Source organism: Neoarius graeffei, chromosome 10, assembly GCF_027579695.1.
Source record: "Neoarius graeffei isolate fNeoGra1 chromosome 10, fNeoGra1.pri, whole genome shotgun sequence".
Taxonomy (NCBI): domain Eukaryota; kingdom Metazoa; phylum Chordata; class Actinopteri; order Siluriformes; family Ariidae; genus Neoarius; species Neoarius graeffei.
The window spans coordinates 71,416,770-71,433,754 of NC_083578.1; the positions used below are offsets into that span (position 1 = coordinate 71,416,770).

The 16,985-nt window shown below is 42.4% G+C and overlaps 1 protein-coding gene across 1 annotated transcript in view; it reads right to left on the reverse strand.

Annotated features, from left to right (window-relative positions):
- Positions 1-6,646, reverse strand: part of sema3bl (sema domain, immunoglobulin domain (Ig), short basic domain, secreted, (semaphorin) 3bl) — a 97,386-nt gene extending 90,740 nt beyond the window's left edge. Inside the window, exon 1 of the mRNA XM_060932192.1 lies at positions 6,390-6,646. Coding sequence (XP_060788175.1) covers positions 6,390-6,495 — 106 coding nt within the window. The 5' untranslated portion in view covers positions 6,496-6,646. The remainder of the gene's footprint in view (positions 1-6,389) is intronic.
- Between the last annotated feature and the right edge of the window lie 10,339 nt (positions 6,647-16,985).

Genomic DNA, 16,985 nt, shown 5'->3' on the forward strand with positions numbered 1-16,985 from the left:
GTTCATTACTGCATCCACAAATGCAAGTTAAAACCAAATATAAACAATATCCAGAAACACCTCCACATTCTCTGGGCCTGAGCTCTTTTAGCATGGATTGAGGCGAAGTGGAAAATTGTCCCGAGGTCTGACGAATCAAAAGTAGAAATTCTTTTTGGAAATCATGGACACCACATCCTCCAAGCTAAAGAGGAGAGGGACTGTCCTGCTTGTTATCAGTGCACAGTTCAAAAGCCAGCATCTGTGATGGTATGAGGGAGCATTAGTGCACATGACATGGGTAGCTTGTACATCTGGGAAGGTATCATTAATGTTGAATGTTATATACACGTTTCAGAGCAATATGCTGCCATCCAGACAAAATCTTTTTCAGGGAAGGCCTTCCTTCTTTCAGCAAGCCAATGCCAAATTGCATTCTGCACATAAACTGCATGGCCCCTTAGTAAAAGAGTCAGGGTGTTAAACTGGCCTGCCTGCAATCCAAACCTGTCTCCTATTTAAAACATTTGCCGCATTATGAAGTGCAAAATATGACAAAGGAGACCCCGAACTGTTGAGCAACTGAAATTGTATATCAGGCAAGAATGGAACAACACTCCTATTTCAAAACTACAGCAATTGGTCTCCTCAGTTCCCAAACGTTTACAGAGTGTTGTCAAAAGTACAGGTGATACAACACAGTGGTAAACAGTCCCCTGTCCCAACTTTTTTGAAATAAAATTCAAAATGTGCATATATTTTTAAAAAAACAATAAAATTTCTGAGTTTCAACATTTGATAAGTTGTCAAGAATGACACGGCGTCCCTGATTTCCATAAAGAACTTCACATTTTGATTCGTCTGACCACAGAACAGTTTTCCACTTTGCCACAGTCCATTTTAAATGAGCCTTGGCACAGAGAAGACGTCTGCGCTTCTGGATCATGTTTAGATACGGCTTCTTCTTTGAACTATAGAGTTTTAGCTGGCAACGGCGGATGGCACGGTGAATTGTGTTCACAGATAATGTTCTCTGGAAATATTCCTGAGCCCATTTTGTGATTTCCAATACAGAAGCATGCCTGTATGTGATGCAGTGCCGTCTAAGGGCCCGAAGATCACGGGCACCCAGTATGGTTTTCCGGCCTTGACCCTTACGCACAGAGATTCTTCCAGATTCTCTGAATCTTTTGATGATATTATGCACTGTAGATGATGAGATGTTCAAACTCTTTGCAATTTTACACTGTCGAACTCCTTTCTGATATTGCTCCACTATTTGTCGGTGCAGAATTAGGGGGATTGGTGATCCTCTTCCCATCTTTACTTCTGAGAGCCGCTGTCACTCCAAGATGCTCTTTTTATACCCAGTCATGTTAATGACCTATTGCCAATTGACCTAATGAGTTGCAATTTGGTCCTCCAGCTGTTCCTTTTTTGTACCTTTAACTTTTCCAGCCTCTTATTGCCCCTGTCCCAACTTTTTTGAGATGTGCTGCTGTCATGAAATTTCAAATGAGCCAATATTTGGCATGAAATTTCAAAATGTCTCACTTTCGACATTTGATATGTTGTCTATGATCTATTGTGAATACAATATCAGTTTTTGAGATTTGTAAATTATTGCATTCCGTTTTTATTTACAATTTGTACTTTGTCCCAACTTTTTTGGAATCGGGGTTGTACAAAGATTAGAGAAGGCCGATGTTATCCACACTACAATCTCTCGAAAATTTCCCATGTCGAACTGTATATTTCCGCTTAACTGTGTAATTGACTCTTACCTCTACCAACTCTCTGTTTCTTCTGTTCTGCATTCTAAATTGTTCCAAAAAATCTGGAAGCATTTAAACATGATCAGAGAGAGAGAGAGAGAGAGAGAGAGAGATGGTGTGGTGGTGTGGACGGACACTTCTTCACCATCTGGGTGACTTCATTCCTTCTGGGAAAGTGTGTGTGTGTGTGTGTGTGTGTGTGTGTGTGTGTGTGTGTGTGTGTGTGTGTGTGTGTGTGGTGGGCAAGGCACCCTTCTCACAACACAGGAAAGCATGTAACTCATGCATGAAGTGTGTGCGTGTGCGCGCGCGCACACACGAGAGAGACAGACTGACTAAAAGAAATTTACGGATAGGTGTGTGCGTATTCAGGAACTTATCCAGATTAAAACTTATTTTAGGCTTCATTAGCAGAATTTATTACAAGCACTACAGGAGGATTAGCTTATCGCATAACGTGTTCATGCTCCTGCACTTTACTTGGCTTGAAGAAATCCTTTTTCTTTGTGAGTAAAAGAGTGGGAGAACATTTCTATTTCATATCAGTAAGCAGGCAAGTCAGGGTGTAGGTCAACACTTAGCTCAACACTTTCAGATATGATGCAGAAGAACTGACGTTTTAAGAAGCAAAATATTTCGCTGGAATAGAAGAAAATCTCAGGAGATTTTTATCAGATCCACTCACAGAGGAACGGCTGCTAATTCACATAATTTAGTTGAGGCACTGCACACACACACACACACACACACACACACACACACACACACACTGAATATGCCTAACACCTGATTATGAAACATCTTGTATTACTAAATATACACTGTATATTTATCTATTTTTTAGCACTGCTTAAAAGTTTAATGTCATCTAAGTCTACCTCTAAAAGTGCTGTGGCAAAAATGTTCACTGCGCATTCTTGTCCTTTTTAGGACAAATATCACTCCCTATATGAGGTTTCTTTATCCTAAGACTATCTCAGGAAGACTGGGCATGAGGTAGCTGGGACGGTAGCTGGATGGGACACCGGTCCATCACCGGGCACAAAACACACATACATTTTCACACACTTTCATACCTTGGGGCAACTTAGCATCACCAATCCACCTACTGGAATGTTTTTGGACAGTTGGAGGAAACCGGAGACCCTGGATGAAACCCACATGGACATGTTGAGGACATGGGGAAAACATGCCACACAGACAGTTAACAGGATCAAACTAGGAATCCTGGACCTGTGAGTTGGCAATGTGCCACAGTGCCACCCAGATCGCACCCAAATCCACACTGACACACAAAAATTTGACTTGAATTCATTAAAACATCTTTACCAAGGAAAAATTACTCAATTATCTCTCACCCACAGCTCCACCTACATGATTCCCACAGTTCATATACACAAGGCACACAAGTCCATGAACAATAACTGTGACATTCACACCCTTAACACTACAGCCCTTGTTTTCAATAAACCCTTTGTTAGAGTACCGAAACAAAGTTACTTCAGCTGTCTGGAACATCAGATCGTTGGCTACAGAAAACTCCTTTATATCACTGCAAATCCAATGTTACAATACGGAAGTGTGAAGGATTTTATTATCTGCCATTTTTCACTTTGACAAGGAAATTACCTCAAACGTCAGTGGCTTCATGGAAAATTCTGCCATTGAAATATGTTAACTCAATCCCTTTGTCATCCACAGACTCACACAGTGAACTGTATCTGAGCTGAAATAGCACTGATATGACTTGTGAGATGCAACTGAGAAAAAGTAGGTTAAATCCGCAAGGATGTGTTAACAGCCAAGTGTAATAATGAGGCACAGGGAATCTCATTGCACAACATAACACCACATTCACACTACAAGTACTCAATTCAGAGTTAATGCTCAAATTTGATTATTTTGTTTCAGTGATTAGTGTCAATCAGATCTCACTCCTGAAGTGACCAACACATGCAAAACAAAATTATGGTGGCTACTTCGGTGGAGAAAAATATATGAATGTCAGACCAGAGCCTGGATTGAGATGGATGTGAATGTAAATAGAAAATATAAGATTAAATGTACACTATAAAGGCAGCACGGTGATGTAGTGGTTAGCACTGTCGCCTCACAGCAAGAAGGTTCTGGGTTTGAGCCCAGTGGCCAACAGGGACCTTTCTGTGCGGAGTTTGCATGTTCTCCCTGTGTCTGTGTGGGTTTCCTCCGGGTGCTCCGGTTTCCCCCACAGTCCAAAGACATGCAGGTTAGGCTAATTGGTGGCTCTAAATTGACCGTAGGTGTGAATGTGAGTGTGAATGGTTGTTTGTCTGCATGTGTCAGCCCTGTGATGACCTGGCGACTTGTCCAGGGTGTACCCCGCCTCTCGCCCGTAGTCAGCTGGGATAGGCTCCAGCTTGCCCATGACCCTGCACAGGATAAGCGGGTACAGATAATGGATGGATGCACACTATTTAGTCAAAAGTTTGTGCTCACCTGCCCGTTATATAACTATTACCACAAAGTTGGAAGCACACAATTGCATAGGATGCCTTGGTGTGCTGTAGGCTACCAAGACCGATCTCGAGTACCACAACACTAGCTGTAGCATTACAATTTTCCTTCAGTGGAACTATGGGGACCAAACCTATTTCAGCATGACAGCACTGCTGTGCACAAAGCAAACACATTAAAGACATGATTTGCCAAGGCTGGAATGGAAAAGCTCAGGTGGCCTGCACAGAGCTATGACCTCAACCCTACTGAACACCTCTGGGATGAATTGGACTTCAATAATGCTCTTGTGGCTGAATGAGCACAAATCCCCACAGCCACACTCCAAAATCTATTGGAAAGTCTTCCCAGAAGAGTGGAGGTTATAATAACAGCAAATGGGGGACTAAATCTGGAATGTGATGTTCAAAAAGCACATGAGTGTGATGGTCAGGTGTCTAAAAACTTTTGGCCATATAGCACACATATTTTATCTGATTAGTCTGTCATGATAAAAGTCACTTCAAAAAAAAAAAAAAGAGTCATTTTCACCACCAGTGTAAATGCATCTCATGTGTTTATAATATTTTGCAAATCGGGGTTGGGTTTTCATGTAAAAGGCTGTTATATGCTGTTAGATATCATGTTTGATCTGTGGAAAGAAATATCCTCCTTAAAAACAAATTTCTGTCAGTCTGGCCTAAAGATACAGGAATGGATGACATTTGTAGAGCACACTGAGGAGGGTACAGGGTTAACAGTATGGCCAGGTTTGTGCTTTTCCCACATCTGTGTGATCGGCATGTAAAAAGAAGTTAGACCGTCCATATTTTTTTGGCTTTGAATGACTTCACGGTGAATTGAGTAAGTACTATAGTTCAGTTGGTGGTACGGTGGTGTAGTGGTTAGCACTACAACAAGAAGGTTCTAGGTTCGAGCCCAGTGTCTGAAGGGGACCTTTCTGTGTGGAGTTTCCATGTTCTCCCTGTGTCTGCATGGGTGCTCTGGTTTCCCCCACAGTCCAAAGACATGCAGTTAGGCTAACTGGCTACTTTTACACCCATGTGTGTGAATGGCTGAGAGAAGAAAACCTCTATAATAATCCAGTACACGGCAACGGGAAACCACTACTGTAATCCTTCCCTAGAAACTTTGACGGCAGAAGCCATCAGAGCGGAGCTGCCATCAGGCAGAACACTAAAGAAGTATAGTTAATTAATTTTAATTACAGTGCAATTTATGACCACAGATTTACATTAAAGTATAGCCACTGTGTTATTTCAATAACTAAATGGTTTTCCTGTGGGGCTGGGCAACCATTGAGCTGATGACACAGACAGACAGACAGACAGACAGACAGACAGACAGACAGACAGACAGAATCTGAAGGAGCCACAGTTAAATGTAAATTATCTGTGTAAACCTATTTAACGGCTATAAGAACACCGCCGTTGATTAATTCCCTGCTCTGTGATGCTTTTAGACCTGTGTTGATTTGTTTTATGACTGGGGCACCCACACCCACACTTGAATTGTACATGATGCGTAATTTACAAGGCACATGAGACCAGACCAGGGTCAGGACTGAATGAGAAAGTGTTTAGGGATTGTGGTTTGCACATGCGCAATGCCAAACCGCAAGCAAACAAACAAACAAACAAACAAACAAACAAATGTGCTTATAACATTTAGTGGAGCTATAATCTTGGAATATTTCCCATGCAGTTATGATGTGCGGTGCATTGAATGAAGTCAGAGTCTCGGAAGAGTGGATGAAAACAAACAAACAAACAAACAAACAAACAAACAAACAAACAATATATACCAAAGCAAACTGCAATATACAATACTGACTGAGATAGCCTATATCTCATAACTTAAGAATTGTCTCTAACGTTTGCCCTGGATATATTATAGAAATGGAGGTCTAGGTCTATGTCGGGCAGCTTTGAATAATAATAATAATAATAATAATAATAATAATAATAATAATAATAATAAATGCGCAATGAAATTACTTTGTTTTATAATAAAATGCAGTATATTCACTCCAGACAGGACCAGTATTTTGATGCTGAAGGATTTCTCTGCACCTCCAATAAATAAGAAAAAACTCATTCTAGACTAAGAAAGTTAATAACATTTATTTATTTTTATTTTTACCTTTGTATGAGAGGCGAAGACGTGGGACGTTTAGTTTGCTCGCTAAAGTCGTCGTAAGAGCGACAGCTGTTAAAAGGAAACACGGTGATAAAGCTGATAGTCCCATTATTCTGCGCTTAAAGGCGGCGGCGGCGGCTCCGGTACAGCGCGCGCGTCCAGGCGGCTCCTGTGAAAGCGCGAGACTTTCTTCCCCCGCGCGCGCTGCGCTGCGCTCTTTCCGACAGTCGGCGCGTTTGCGCACCCCGCCCTCACAGCGGCGCAGCTCCACAGCGGGGGAAACAACAGAACCACACCAGCGGGAAATACATAGCCAGTATGGCACAGGATTCCGACCGTATTAGACAGTCACAGAAGCACGCCACCTAGTGTACTACTTTCATAGACGATTGAGAACAGCAGTATGAGGTTTGGGACAGAGCTGGATCCGCGCGCTCTTTGCGCAACATGTGCGCAACCGCACTGGAGGTGTCCCGTGAGCCATCCATTATCTGTAGCCGCTTTATCCTGTTCTACAGGGTCGCAGGCAAGCTGGAGCCTATCCCAGCTGACTACGGGTGAAAGGCGGGGTACACCCTGGACAAGTCGCCAGGTCATCACAGGGCTGACACATAGACACAGACAACCATTCACACTCACATTCACACCTACGGTCAATTTAGAGTCACCAGTTAACCTAACCTGCATGTCTTTGGACTGTGGGGGAAACCGGAGCACCCGGAGGAAACCCACGCGGACATGGGGAGAACATGCAAACTGCGCACAGAAAGGCCCTCGCCGGCCACAGGGCTTGAACACAGGTGACAGCGCTAACCACTACACCACTGTGCCACCCATGATTTTATTTTTTAAATTAATTTTGGTATATTTTTATTAGTATTTGGTTTATATCTCTCTTTCATGTCACATCTTGTATTATGCGGACCACAATGGAAATAAGTTTTTAACTTGTTTGTGTTCGGCAATATACAACCCCGATTCCAAAAAAGTTGGGACAAAGTACAAATTGTAAATAAAAACGGAATGCAATGATGTGGAAGTTTCAAAATTCCATATTTTATTCAGAATAGATCACAGATGACATATCAAATGTTTAAACTGAGAAAATGTATCATTTAAAGAGAAAAATTAGGTGATTTTAAATTTCATGACAACAACACATCTCAAAAAAGTTGGGACAAGGCCATGTTTACCACTGTGAGACATCCCCTTTTCTCTTTACAACAGTCTGTAAACGTCTGGGGACTGAGGAGACAAGTTGCTCAAGTTTAGGGATAGGAATGTTAACCCATTCTTGTCTAATGTAGGATTCTAGTTGCTCAACTGTCTTAGGTCTTTTTTGTCGTATCTTCCATTTTATGATGCGCCAAATGTTTTCTATGGGTGAAAGATCTGGACTGCAGGCTGGCCAGTTCAGTACCCGGACCCTTCTTCTACGCAGCCATGATGCTGTAATTGATGCAGTATGTGGTTTGGCATTGTCATGTTGGAAAATGCAAGGTCTTCCCTGAAAGAGACGTCGTCTGGATGGGAACATATGTTGCTCTAGAACCTGGATATACCTTTCAGCATTGATGGTGTCTTTCCAGATGTGTAAGCTGCCCATGCCACACGCACTAATGCAACCCCATACCACCAGAGATGCAGGCTTCTGAACTGAGCGCTGATAACAACTTGGGTCGTCCTTCTCCTCTTTAGTCTGAATGACATGGCGTCCCTGATTTCCATAAAGAACTTCAAATTTTGATTCGTCTGACCACAGAAGAGTTTTCCACTTTGCCACAGTCCATTTTAAATGAGCCTTGGCCCAGAGAAGACGTCTGCGCTTCTGGATCATGTTTAGATATGGCTTCTTCTTTGAACTATAGAGTTTTAGCTGGCAACGGCGGATGGCACGGTGAATTGCGTTCACAGATAATGTTCTCTGGAAATATTCCTGAGCCCATTTTGTGATTTCCAATACAGAAGCATGCCTGTATGTGATGCAGTGCCGTCTAAGGGCCCGAAGATCACGAGCACCCAGTATGGTTTTCCGGCCTTGACCCTTACGCACAGAGATTCTTCCAGATTCTCTGAATCTTTTGATGATATTATGCACTGTAGATGATGATATGTTCAAACTGTTTGCAATTTTACACTGTCGAACTCCTTTCTGATATTGCTCCACTATTTGTCAGCACAGAATTAGGGGGATTGGTGATCCTCTTCCCATCTTTACTTCTGAGAGCCGCTGCCACTCCAAGATGCTCTTTTTATACCCAGTCATGTTAATGACCTATTGCCAATTGACCTAATGAGTTGCAGTTTGGTCCTCCAGCTGTTCCTTTTTTGTACCTTTAACTTTTCCAGCCTCTTATTGCCCCTGTCCCAACTTTTTTGAGATGTGTTGCTGTCATGAAATTTCAAATGAGCCAATATTTGGCATGAAATTTCAAAATGTCTCACTTTCGACATTTGATATGTTGTCTATGTTCTATTGTGAATACAATATCAGTTTTTGAGATTTGTAAATTATTGCATTCCGTTTTTATTTACAATTTGTACTTTGTCCCAACTTTTTTGGAATCGGGGTTGTATACAGTATTATGTATTTTATGTATTTTTTTATACTCGTTTATTTTGGATCATCATTTTGTATACGTTTGTTATTTTTATATACTGTATTATTGCCAGATAAATCAAGTCAAATCAAATCTGTACTTTACTTGAGTATTATTATTATTTTAAACATATGACTTTAACTTCAAGGGCGGCACGGTGGTGTAGTGGTTAGCGCTGTCGCCTCACAGCAAGAAGGTCCGGGTTCGAGCCCCGTGGCCGGCGAGGGCCTTTCTGTGTGGAGTTTGCATGTTCTCCCCGTGTCTGTGTGGGTTTCCTCCGGGTGCTCCGGTTTCCCCCACAGTCCAAAGACATGCAGGTTAGGCTAACTGGTGGCTCTAAATTGACCGTAGGTGTGAATGGTTGTCTGTGTCTATGTGTCAGCCCTGTGATGACCTGGCGACTTGTCCAGGGTGTACCCCGCCTCTTGCCCGTAGTCAGTTGGGATAGACTCCAGCTTGCCTGCGACCCTGCACAGGATAAGCGGCTACAGATGATGGATGGACTTTAACTTCACGACATTTGCAAGACAAATATCCTATTTTTCACTCCACTACATTTTTATCAAGGTCCCTGTTACTCGTTACTATAAAGCAGCTTTGAATGTGGATGTTTTTTTTCTTTACCTTTATAAAACGTGATTGTTTTTCCCCTGCAGGTGACACTGAGAGCCTATCAGTAATCACAGGGTCATGTCCCGTCCATAGACTGTCTAAAATCAAGTTCAGTGATTTCTCAGCAGTGTTATTTGAACACAGTCAGTTGATGGTATAATAGAAGGAGGCGGTTCTTCTGGAGAATGCTCTGGGGAAAGGATTAAAGATTCATTTTGTTTTAAATGTTTGCTTTGTATGCCGAAAACGAACCACATTACGGCCTATAAAAACTCACCGTCCAACCTGTGAGAGCATACTGAGGTCTGTAAACGTTTTATTCCAAAAGAAAACTTGCAATGAAGTTGTCTGTGCTTTTAGAGCTAGCGATAACATTGCAATAGCTGTGCAGTCTGGTTAGTCAATTAACTTTCTATGGATTTGCCCACCAAGTTGCCATAGCCTTGTCCGCGGCTAATGTTAGCACATAGCTAGTTAACTTGGACACTGTTAGTTAGCATGTAAAAACACAGTTATGCTAACATGAATCATGTTAACTTATCTGAAGTCCTTTCAGAAATATGTTTTAGCATAATCTTGCCAAATAAACAACGTAGAAATCTTTCTTTTCTAGTAATGTTAGTGACCCAATATGATTTGGAGTTTGAAAAATGTTTGCTAGCATCAGGTGGAGCTTCACTGACTAGCTAGCTTAATGTTAAACCACCATGATGACACAGCATGCGTTCATTTTGTGAATTCACATTTCTGTCTTTGGTAACGTTAACATTGCAGCTTTTGTGACCTTGAGTAATTCCTATAGCTACTACATATTTATTTATTTATTTATTTATTTATTACTTTTACAGCCAAAGGGAAAAACTAGCTAGCATCTTATTGATGATTCTGTTTGGTTGTAAATTAGCACTAACGTAATCAGACTGTTACCAGTACGGTTGCAGTGCTGTGATTTTATAATTTTGTCTTGCTTATAGCAGTGTTGCTGTTGGGCAGTTATTAAGCTCGAGGTGTGGACCTGGGTTTTAAGCAGGTTGGATTGTCATTTTTATTTTCTGAGCAAGCTGCATTTACAGCTATTCCACTGTCTTCCTGATTAACATACATACACATAATGTGTGTGCACACACTGCCAGAGCTGTCAGAACACTACCATGCTGCTTTGTGGGGGTGGGTAGGAGTGTTAAAATAAAAAAATGAAAATGACAATGGCTTTTCTTTTCTTTTTTTTGTCAGTTCAGTTGTGTTTCATTTTGTAACATTCTACTAGGCGTTTATTCTACAGGTTCTACAAGCTAGTCAGTAAATCCAGTAGGCCACTTCAGAGCAATGTGTTGACAGAAAATGTATTTTTAAAAGCAAGTACTCCAGTAAATCCAGCCACTTGGGGTGCATAAGCGTACTCTTGGTGCCGGTTGCAAGCCCAGATAAATTGGAGAGGGTTGCGTCAGGAAGGGCATCCAGCGTAAAACAGTGCCAAATCTAACATGCGGATTGAAAAGAGAAATACCATACCGGATCGGTCGGGGCCCGGGTTAACCACAGCCGCCTCCAGTACTGTTGGTCAACAGGGTGCCAGTGGAAAGTATGCTACTATTGCACCAAAACGGAGAAGGAGAAAGAGAGGGGGGAGACGTGTTAGGAGAGAGCGTGAAAGATGGAAGGGAAAGTGCTTAGAATTGAGGGTAGGAACACTGAATGTGGGAACATTGACTGGCAGAGCGAGAGAGTTAGCAAGTATGATGGAAAGAAGGAAGTTGGACATTTTGTGTGTGCAGGAGAGAGGTGGAAGGGAAGTAAGGCCAAGAACATTGGAGGTGGATGCAAGTTGTTTTATTATGGAGTCGATGGAAAGAGAAATGGTGTTGGTATTGTTTTGAGGGGAGAGTTGGTCAACAGTGTGATCGATGTGAAGAGAGTGTCAGATAGAGTGATAGGCATGAAGTTGGATTTTCAAGGAGTGGTAATCAATGTTGTGTGTGCCCCACAGGTTGGATGTGAGAATGAAGAGAAAGAGTTTTTCTGGGAAAAGATGGATGAAGTGGTAGAAAGTATACTGAGGGAGGAGCGCGTGCTGATAGGAGCACATTTCAACGGATATGTTGGCGAGGGAAACAGAGGAGATGAGAACGTGATGGGCAGATATGGAGGGAGAGAAATGTGGAAGGGCAAACTCCAGTACTTTAACTTGAGTAAAAATTTGACTGTATGACTTGTATCGGAGTAACATTTGACCAGCGGTATCTGTACTTTGACTTAAGTCATGAAGTTGGGTACTTTATCCACCTCTGTGTTCAATGAGTGTCTGTCCACACCCTCTCTCTCTCTCTGTGTCAGCTTTCCTGGCATAACTAGATGTACTTAAACATTGCCAAGGAATAGGAAATAAGTCCTGAGATCATACTTGAGCATATTCAGAAGTAATAAAAAACTTAAGAAATAAGTTGTGAGATCATAGTTGAATATATTTCGAAGTAATAACCAGAGTAGAGAAGAGGTGAAGCAACTGTGGATTAAAAGTAGTAACAATTAGTAAAAATTAATAAAATAAGTTGATCAACTTTTGGTTCAGAAGATGTTTTGGTAGTGCTTGGGGTTGGAGGAAAAGTACTTAAGGAAGAGGCACTCTTTTTAAGGCTCATCTCATCACATTTCATTATCTCTAGCCGCTTTATCCTGTTCTACAGGGTCGCAGGCAAGCTGGAGCCTATCCCAGCTGACTACGGGCGAAAGGCGGGGTACACCCTGGACAAGTCGCCAGGTCATCACAGGGCTGACACATAGACACAGACAACCATTCACACTCACATTCACACCTACGGTCAATTTAGAGCCACCAGTTAACCTAACCTGCATGTCTTTGGACTGTGGGGGAAACCGGAGCACCCGGAGGAAACCCACGCGGACACGGGGAGAACATGCAAACTCCACACAGAAAGGCCCTCGCCGGCCACGGGGCTTGAACCCGGACCTTCTTGCTGTGAGGCGACAGCGCTAACCACTACACCACCGTGCCACCCCGCGTTGAGTGGTATATCAGATATATTCCCTTCAGCTAGCATGATATTGAACGAGTCGAAGACAAGTAGCTGAATGGAATATATCTGATATTCCACCAAAAGCTATTATTATTATTATTATTATTATTATTATTATTATTATTATTATTATTACACCAGAGGAGAACTGTCAGGGCCTTCTAGGCCTTCAGAGAAGGCCCAAACATATCAGCATTTCAAATGTTCTCTTTCATTCTTTAATTTCTTTAATAATTTCATGATAATTATTCTCTTCTAATTTTAATTTGGCCTCATTTTCTATCAAATTTGCTTCAGAAACGAAAGGGTTACTGTTCTGAAAACATTAAAACAGAGTTCTCCAGTGAGATTTTTTTTGTTTGTTGTCTCTAGGCTGAGAAGAGTTTAGAGCCAGCTCACTCACTGGTTAGGACTTCATTGCCGGGACAGAAGGCCATGGCAGTGTATGGTTATGTAGGAAGTGACAGATGAATTAACCAATTAGATTTTGATTTATAGTGGGAGGGACCAAAATGTATCACCCTTGGCATTCTCGAAGGCCAACACAAGCTTAACCACGAGTCAGCGCCATCAGCACGGCAGTGGTGTCATCTTCCAGCCGGTATAGCGTTCATCAGTAGTGTTAACGAATGCTAATAAAATGGTCAAGCCAGTGCTATCTAGAGCATGTAGCACAGACTAACGACCGAGACACTAAGATTTCTGTCTCCAGACTCTTCGTCGAGGATGTGATTCTTCCGGATTTTTCCGGAATTCCGGATTTTCAGGCATAAAAATGCGACCCTCGTGAATCATGCAAATTTGTCGTTTTTTTTTTTGGGGGGGGGGGGGGGGGGGTAGGACCACATTACCACATTATCCATAGGCAACTCCAATGAGCCACGCGTGTGCATAATAACCTACCCTAGGTTAAGAGGTACCAATAATAATAATAAAAAAAAGCCCATTATGCATAACGCGAGAGTAACCTTTATGTGGCCCGAGTCTTGAAGACTTGAACAAAGTTAGCTAGCTAGCTGATGTCGTTAGTGTTACGGTTAGCTCGGCCAGGAAGCACCGGACAACAGGCTGGAGACGGAACGGGGTTCTTCTGAGTGTCGTTATCAACACCTACTATAGGAATGCTGCCCACCGGAGGCCACTCAAGTTTTGGATGAGGGTAGAGCCTGAGGGTTTGCTAAAGCAGTGTGAGGGAAGAGTGAAGGTGCGATGCTGGGGCAAAAGGAGGTGGCGCGGGGCGCTGAGGGTCGCTGGACGGAGTTCCGCGCTCAGCCGCTTCCAGCCCTCAGGACACTCGGGGGCTGCCTGCTGCTCCTGCTGCTCCAGGCGGCCCTGTGCCTCGCCAGACCCAGCGGGATAATCAGCACCAACAGCCATAACAACCACCCGAGTGTCAACGTTTACATGAGTGAAGATGAGGTGAAGAAACTTCTGGGTGAGTGTCTGAGTGTGTGTGTGTGTGTGGGGGGGTCCTCTCTCAGTCCATGTTGGCTGTGTGTGTGTGTGTGTGTGTGTGTGTGTGTGTGTGTGTGTGTGTGTGTGTGTGTGTGTGTGTGTGTGCTAAAGCAGCCTGGATGTAGAAACACATTACACTGTTAGCTTGCAAACTAATTTAATACTTTACATAAGTACACACGAGTGAAGTTAGGAATTAATCAGTTTGTTAATTCATCAACAGTTTTGTTTTCCAGGTAGTAGTTTTAAAGTGTGTCCCAGTTTGAATTCACTGGAAATTGTAGTTAGTTAGCTAGTTAGTTAGTAACACATCTATAAACGAGCGCTATTACGCATGCGTATGAACAGGCCGAATCCCAAACGGCTCCTGGTTGGAGATGGAGTGCACGATTGTAGAAGCTTTTTTATACTTTCTATAGGGCGGTTTTGGAGAGAGCTGGTAGGCATTTGGGATTCAGCCGCAGCTAGCTGCTCTTTTGTTGTTAATAATAATAATAATAATAATAATAATAATAATAATAATAATTAACTGAATCCCAAATGCCCCCCAGCTCTCTCCAAAACCGCCCTATAGAAAGTATAAAAAGGCTTCTACAGTAGTGCACTCCGTCTCCAACCAGGAGCCGTTTGGGATTTGGCCTGTTCATAATCATGATGATAATTATATGATATAATTATATAATAATAATAATAATTATTATTATTATTATTAGACTGCACGGTGGTGTAGTGGTTAGCACTGTCGCCTCACAGCAAGAAGGTCCTGGGTTCGAGCCGCGTGGCCGGCAAGGGCTTTTCTGTGTTAAGTTAAACTGCTCACCTTGAATTCCATTTGGCCATTAACGGGGTGCTGAGTCATTATAACATCTCATGGGTAAAGTTCTCTGAAACTGTCTGTTTATACCACACCACACTGCTGCCGTGTCGCATTATGGGTCTATATATTTTCCTGCTTTTTTGTCCTTGGCCAATCACATCCCTGCTTCTTCCACACACATTTGCTACAGTATTTTTCACTCATACTGTATTCAAGTATTCATTTCCCCCTGTAATTTACTTCATCCATCCATTCATTATCTGTAGCCACTTATCCTGTCCTACAGGGTCGCAGGCAAGCTGGAGCCTATCCCAGCTGACTATGGGTGAAAGGCGGGGTACACCCTGCACAAGTCGCCAGGTCATCACAGGGCTGACACATAGAGACAAACAACCATTCGCACTCACATTCACACCTACGGTCAATTTAGAGCCACCAATTAGCCTCACCTGCATGTCTTTGGACTGTAGGGAAAACTGCAGCACCCGGAGGAAACCCACACAGACACGAGGAGAGCATGCAAACCCTACACAGAAAGGCCACTCGCCAGCTGCTGGGCTTGAACCCAGAACCTTCTTGCTGTGAGGCGACCGTACTAACCACGACACCACCGTGCCACCCCTGTTAAATTTACTTAGTTACTTTTAAAATCAATATTGACAACTACACACAACAGAGCGACCTGGTAGCCTGCCGCTAATCCCTTACAAAATCCTTTGTCCTGTTGCTTTTTTGGTGTTTGGCTAAGTTTTTGCTGAACTGAAGTCCCAGCTCTAATAGTAACGGTTCACCACTGACATACACACACTCTCTTTTCCAGGTTTTCGATGTTCGTTGGTACGTTTTTCTCTTGTAAATATGTGTGAAGAATATCTAATGACGTTTTGGTGGGCTTTCATGTGTTCAACATGTCTTTCTCTTTCCCAGCAAACAAAGAAATGCTTTTGTGCATTCGCAGCATAAAAGTTTCTCATGGATTATTCCCATCAGCTCCGATGTGTGACGTCATGTTGTCTTGACAACCATGTAGTATCGTAAACCATATTCAACACTTATTCTCGATTGGGTAGAGTGACGAAATACATGTAGGATAAGCGATATGCTAACAATATTGCATGCTATCAAACCAAATGAATGAAATCTCCTAGAAGGGAATAGAATACATGTTTTTATTCAATGGAAAACTATGTACAATATTTGTATAATAAGGGATGTATAATAAACAATAAACAAACAGTAAATTGACTAAACAGTAAATTGACTCTCAGGCTGGCTTGTTCTCAGGCTGGCTGGTTCTCTCTGATCTTGGTCTTCTCCAACCCTCAAACATATTTCGAACTCGCAGGAAAGGGAAGAACTTCCTCCTCAGTTTTCTGCACGTGTCCCTCAGTGGCTTGCACTCTTCATCTGCTCGTGAAAAGATAAAAGAAAACATATTCAATAAACAACTCATTAGCCACATTTGAGAACAGCTTGTTTGCATGTTATGGCTAAATTAGCATCACTGTATGTGTCACCATACATATTTAAGCCTAATGCCATTTATCATTATTTTCTCCAGCAAAGCAATGTCTATGCTCTTGGCAGTGGATTATGTTGCTATTATTAATTTCTTCTCCACAGGAGGCTACTTGGGAACGGTTTGAATGGAACCAAAATGTACACAACTCTGTTCTTTAGGATTCTTTCAAGCGGAGAACTTCTAAATTCTGACTGGTTGCCGCCGAACCAGGTCATAGCTCATTACCATAAATTTGCCTGGACTTCAACTTTATTCCGATGCCCTCACCACCCAAGACATCTTGCCAACAATCTCGCCGCTGAGACACAGTGGCTCACGTAGACATAGAATGAATGTCGTCTGGTCATTTTCACGTTCTCATCATGTTTGGTGTGAACATCTGGCAAGTCTACAAATTGTGACCTACAGCTGGATACTTGGAAGCTTCATATAGTTATTGTATCTTTTAAAAATGATACTGTCCTATTTGTTTGTGTTGTTTACTTACTGTGTGTATTGCGGAATGCCACAAGGCTCAATTCAGAGCTATTTACTCAAGCAGTTAGCAATTTTGAACAG